The sequence below is a fragment of the Dermacentor albipictus genome, chromosome 1, assembly GCF_038994185.2.
Source record: "Dermacentor albipictus isolate Rhodes 1998 colony chromosome 1, USDA_Dalb.pri_finalv2, whole genome shotgun sequence".
Taxonomy (NCBI): Eukaryota; Metazoa; Arthropoda; class Arachnida; order Ixodida; family Ixodidae; genus Dermacentor; species Dermacentor albipictus.
Window position 1 is genome coordinate 57,294,245 of NC_091821.1, and position 6,191 is coordinate 57,300,435.

At 52.1% G+C, this 6,191-nt stretch overlaps 1 protein-coding gene across 1 annotated transcript; it reads left to right on the forward strand.

The window, feature by feature from the left end:
- The first annotated feature begins 301 nt into the window (after positions 1-301).
- On the forward strand, positions 302-5,493 carry LOC139055937 (uncharacterized). The gene is made up of 3 exons (XM_070533598.1): positions 302-578; positions 754-3,030; positions 5,483-5,493. Exons 1-3 carry the CDS (start codon positions 302-304, stop codon positions 5,491-5,493), a joined length of 2,565 nt encoding a protein of 854 aa, XP_070389699.1.
- The last annotated feature ends 698 nt before the right edge of the window (positions 5,494-6,191 follow it).

The following is a 6,191-nucleotide window of genomic DNA, read 5'->3' on the forward strand; positions in this document are numbered from 1 at the left end:
AATGGACAACTTGGATTTTATATTTTCTTTTCTCTTCCCTTTCTAGTCACTGCGATGTCTTTTGCAAAATAAACGTTCAGTCTTGAAGCGAACCCCGGCGAGTGAGAATCGTTCCTTCGAGGCTCCTGCGTGCGCGGCCGCTGTATACGCCGCCGCCCGAAAGAGTCTCACGCAGCAGCAGTTTTTGTAGTCGCACTCGCGAAGTGACCTCCACAGAGCGTTGGTCGTAGCCTTTAATTATTCTACATTTTCTGGTGCCGAAACCCGGGAGTGCTACATCTGGAATAACTTCGCCTGCATCATGGAGCGACTACAAAGGAAGCAAGCGGCCCTGCGACAAGCCATCGACACTACCATCGCAGCGGCCAGCACCTTACTTCAAGCGACAGAAGCACCAACCGGTGAGCTTGAAGAACATTTGGACATCCTTCTCGAGCAAGCTGAAGAGCTTAAAGCAGTCAACGGCGCCACAGAAAAGAAAGTTGACCTACAGGAGCTCGACACCGTATTAACAGAGTGCGCTGCGTACAGCTTGAGAATTTGCACCTTGAAAACAAGGATAAAAAGGGCACTGAGAGGTGGAGCCGCGAGCGAAATGAGATCAAGTACACCATCAGAAACTAGAAATAACTCTGATCACGTCGCACAGTCAGGTTCCGTCCAGCATGCAGTTACGACGACTCTTCAGCTACCGTCGACAACGACAAGACTTCGGAAGCTAGATCGCCAAATTCTACGGAAACCTGCTCTCAGGGCACAGATTCTGGAATCAGTTCGAGTCTACCATCCATAAGAGTCCAGCTCTACATCCAATTGACAAGTTTCAGTACTTGACGAGCTATCTCACCGGCAAAGCAGCAGCCGCTATTGACGGGCTACCACTCAGTGACCGAAATTATGAAATTGCAGTGAAGACACTGGTCGAAAGATTCGGAAAGGACGACGTTATCATTGAAGAACATATGTCGAGGTTGCTCAACATCCGACCTGTCCATAACATCCTCGACACCGAGTGGCTGCGGACCCTTTATGATGAGGTACAGACGGGGGTTCGGAGCCTCGAGGCATTGGGTGTGGCGTCGAGCACTTATGGAGTGCTTTTAATGACAGTCCTACGGAAGAACATCCCGAATGAGCTTTGCCTCGGTTACTGTAGACAGAAGACAACATCTGCAGTCGTGCCAGGAGATGACCTTGAAAATTTCCTCAGTTACCTCAAGACCGAAGTAGAAAGTCGAGAGAGAGCCGAATGTGGAACCCGTCAACAGCTGAGCACCGACAGGCTGAGTCACCCGATCCGTAAGGATATTCCTGAAAACAAGGCGTCCGCGTCGGTTTTAACTGCCGTCATGAAAGCTGAAACACAGTGCAAATTATGCGAAGCGAGCAGCCACTCAACCGCCGACTGTGAAGTTGATTTGACTGCGGATCAGAAGAGGAGAATTGTGCAGCGGGAAAGACTCTGCTTTAGGTGCGCCAAGGCAGGTCATCGAGCATACGAATGCCGCACCGCAAGATGGCTTAAATGTAAGAGATGTTCCGGCCGGCACGTTGCAGCCCTGTGTAACCTGAATCGACCACCAGCAACAGGAAAGTCGGAAGAGAAGACTGTACTCACTGAGACAATCGTACAGTCTTCGCTGCAAGTCGAAGGCACCAAGAAGAGAACCCGTGTCCTTCTGCAGACGGCTCAAGCGTGGGTTCAGGGTAGGGAGAAGCGAGCGATGGTCAGGCTGATGATTGACGGCGGAAGTCAGCGCACCTTTGTCAAGAAAGAGGTTTCACAGACGATGGGACTGCGTGTGATGGGAGAGGAGACCCTGAAAATAATGACATTTGGCAGCGACAAGCCGCCTTCAGGAATGAAGTGCCGCCGAGTGGAGTTATGGCTGCGCAGTCGACACAAGGAAAGAAAGATCCGCGTTGAAGCGCTCGAGATCCCAGAAATCTGCTGCGACATTGTGCCAGCACCTGAAGCTTCCACCGTCAACTACCTTGAAGAGCAAGGCCTCAAACTCGCCGACAGTACGCAAGAAGGAGCAGAGATAGGGCTGCTGCTGGGATCCGATTTTTACTGGGAGGTCACAACCGGTAGTGTTAGGCGCCTGGACAGCGGTCTCGTAGCCGTGGAGACCATTTTTGGCTGGACCCTGCAGGGGACAACGCACACCACAGAATCAACAGCAACGTACGTGTCCACTGTGGGAGTGTTGCGCGTAGCTGTCATCGGCGAGGAAGACCAAGGCGACACTGCTGCTCAACTGAAATCGTTTTGGCAGCTCGAGCACATTGGCATTGTCGACAAAGGAGAGGCGGACGTGGAAGACAACCAAGTTTTGCGGGAATTTCGGGAGAACGTCTCCAGGAACAACTGCCGATATCAAGTTTCCCTTCCCTGGAAAGAGAATGCTGGCGATTTGGCAGACAACAAAGCCACGGCTTTCAGTAGGCTCAGGCCGTTGACGACAAAATTTGTGAGCAACAGAGTACAGGAGATACAAGCTCTAACTGATCCCGCTGTTTGGAAACATTGCCCGGGGAGAGAAAATCCAGCAGATCTGTTGACACGGGGCATGCTGCCCTCCCCTTTGGTTGTCAACGAGAGCTGCTGGACGGGACCGAAATGGCTAAAAGGTGTTCAAACGTACGACGCGATGCCTTCACACGTCCCTGAAGCTGAATGTTGCACCGAAGAGCTCCGGAAAGTTCGCGTGCTGAACACCGTGACGATGGTAGACAAAATGCCTCTCATGGATTTTGCGCACAAGAGCTCAATGACACGGGTACCCCGTGTCACCGCATGGGTTATGCGCTTTCTTCATAACGCACGGAACGCGTCAGAGAAGCGAAGGGGAAGCCTGTCAGCGGAAGAGTTAGCACAGGCCGAGAGTTACTGGCTGAAAGTATCACAAAGAGAAACCTTTGAGAAGGACATCCATTCTCTAATCTCTTCCGGGACACTTATTCCTAAGTCCGCCATCGCGGGTCCGACTCCATTCATCGACAGCGACGGCCTATTGAGAGTTGGAGGTAGGCTACAGGATAGCGCGCATAAAGAAGAGACGCGGCACCCAGTCATTTTGTCCGCTGTGCATCTGTTTACACGCTTATTGGTGGCCTGGGAGCATAGGCGGCTTTTACACGCTGGAGTAAGGGACACTCTGACTCAGCTTCGCGAGAGATATTGGATCCTTCGAGCAAGACAGGCCGTCAAGAAAATAATTCGTCGTTGTGTTCCAGGTCAAGGACAAAGCAACCGCCACGTGGGTGAGCCGTTTGCACCGCTCCCATACGACCGTATCCGCGAATCAGAGCCATATGAAATTACTGGAGTGGACTTCGCAGGGCCAATATTTTATACCGAGCTTGGGAATTTCTACAAGGCCTCTATAGCCCTGTTCACATGTGCCACCACGCCAGCTGGGCCGGGTTGTCGAAACGTTTCCTGGAGGGGAAGGCCGAGTTCGAGCGTGCAAGATTTCTCTGCCAGACCGAAAGCTGCTGAGACGACCGGTCCAAGCCCTCTACCCGCTTGAACTAGGGGAGGAATGAGCCGACGCTCATTGCGGGGGAGGTTGTTGAGAATTGCTAGCGACCGTCGCACGTTTCTTGCAACCGTTGTTGGGGGCCCGGCGATGCACCAAGAGGGAGCCGGCGAACGGACGAGGGGGCGCCCCGCTGGGCTGGCGTCCCGACCGGCGCCTCGACCCACAACCTGATCCGTGCCCCGTGTTTTCGGTGGACCACCTGCTGGGCGCGAATGGCCGGCTCTTCCGAGAAGGACGAAGGCGTCGGTGCGGCCGATGGACAACCTGGAGTTTATATTTTCTTTTCTCTTCCCTTTCTAGTCTCTGCGATGTCTTTTGTAAAATAAACGTTCAGTCTTGAAGCGAACCCCGACGAGTGAGAATCGTTCCTTCGAGGCTCCTGCGTGCGCGGCCGCTGTATACGCCGCCGCCCGAAAGAGTCTCACGCAGCAGCAGTTTTTGTAGTCGCACTCGCGAAGTGACCTCCATGGAGCGTTGGTCGTAGCCTTTAATTATCCTACACCCATATTAACGCGATAGCGTTAAGGAGCTCGTGTCGCAGAAAAGCCGGTGTCGTCGGCGTCGGTGTCGGCGTCGGCGTTTTGCGGCGTTGACCGTGAGCGATAAATCACGGCAGGCACTCCATAAATAAAAAGCAACTTCCAAGATGGGCTGGGTGGGAATCGAACCAGGGTCTCCGGAGTGTGAGACGGAGACGCTACCACTCAGCCACGATTTCGATGCTTCCAAAAGGTACAAACGCGCCTCTAGTGAATGCGGTGTTGCCTTCGAAACGAGCCGTGGAAAGTTATACTGTGGTGTATATCGGTAATTATGAACATGTAACTTACAGAAGTCGCAATTACACGAGTAGCAAAGTGCGTTTCGCTGCATTTCTTCTGCGCTTTCCGCACACGGAGAGCCATCTTGCGGCAAACACAGAAGACCCCCTCCTCTCCATGTACGGCGCTGCCCCGACAGATGGCGCGCCACGCGCGCATTGGAGCTGTCGCGGCTCGGACTCTCTCCCCTGACAACGCTTCGCCTTGCTCCCTCTGTAGAATCAAGCGTCCTTCCTTTCTTTAGATCACTATCTCTCTATCTCTCTGCCCGTGCCGATCACGGCGTTTGGCTGGCGTGCATCATTTCCCCCTCCGGGATACCGAGTTCTTTGGTTCGCTCCGCTTGCTCAGGAGCACGTTTCGTTGCTGCGCCGAACGCCGCGTTGCTCGACCATATGGCTCGACGCTCACCGCGTCTGATGCGGGGCGCCTCGTAAGTGATGGCTGCCCTGTAGCCCATTGTCTTACACCCATTGGCGGGTCGACGGGAACGCTATCGCGTTCCACTCTTGAAGGCGAAGCTTAAGCGTCCTCCAATTTTTTTGTTTGTCTCCGCTGGTGGTACTAAGAAAATTCTTCAAAAGGCTAGCATTTCACTTTCTGCCTTCTCTGTTGGTGTTGCCACCGATTGCTGGCAACAGGTCTTGTTCGAGAACAGCGGAAAATAGGCCCGTCTAGATCAAGAGTTCTGATTAATGCAGTCTAATTAGGATGGTAAGTCAGTCTAATGTTTTAGGCGTTGCATATTCCACGGATATGAACTGGGGTAGCCAACTTAAATTGCTAGCAAAATCATTGTCGTGTGTGACAGGTTCTCGGTAGCATTGTCGTGATTTGTTTCCTCCCTCCGGTTTCAGCACCCAACCGCACAGCAGCAAGGCATTTCGGCCCTCCCCGAACGAAATTATCGCAGCAATGTGCATAGCACAACAGGCGAAACGCGCGCTCTTCGCCCGGCGCGCAGGAACTTTCATGGCGGCAAAGGGACGGAGCAAGGTCCCATGTTACCGATCAGCCTATCGCTGGCGTCGTCGGCTGGATCAAAGCCTTTCCGTACTTTAAAATCATTGCGGGACTTTACCTAATCTTTAAATCGATCTGCGATGTTTGCAGAGTGCCCGTAGTGCCGGTAGCTTCGTATGCCCTGTGCTTTCGATGTTTCTTCGCGTTGAAGCGAGAGGTGCGCAAAGGTTAATTCGATTTTTGCTGCTCCCGAGATTCCTCACTCCAGCATTTGGATAGCGAGTTTCCGCACTCATCGAGCGAGATGTAATCATATTTACCTGCGTGCAAGTGACACCGTGCGTGTTAATTTAGTTGAAACACGTTGGCGGGCTAGTTGATTTGAATCTATGGTAGAATGCGTAAGAGCGATTGAGCGAGGACGTAGAAAGGAAACCGACCCACAGAGACAGCGCTGTCTCTGTGTGTCTGTTTCTTTCTACGTCCTCGTTCAGTCGCGCTTGCATATTATATCGTTGTTAATGTAGTTATTAAAGGCACCCTGAAACGATTTTCACGATTTCATACAAACGTAATGAGCCGTTATAATAGGTCCTTCTGATCATTCATTGATGCATATAAGTGCTCCGGGTAAAGCGTGTAATTTATTATAAGGTTTTAAAGATGTACATCGCTGGCGATCGCAGCACACTGCTCGGCTGAATTTTCAGCCGCCCCTACGCTTTCACGTCATTCACCCTATTGACGTCAGTAAGGCGAGCTATCGGATTGGCTGACCTGGGCACGTCATCGATAATTTTTCGAACTTTATGGTGAAAAAATGTTCTTCGTAATAGTTGGAATGTGAGTTAATTTGTTT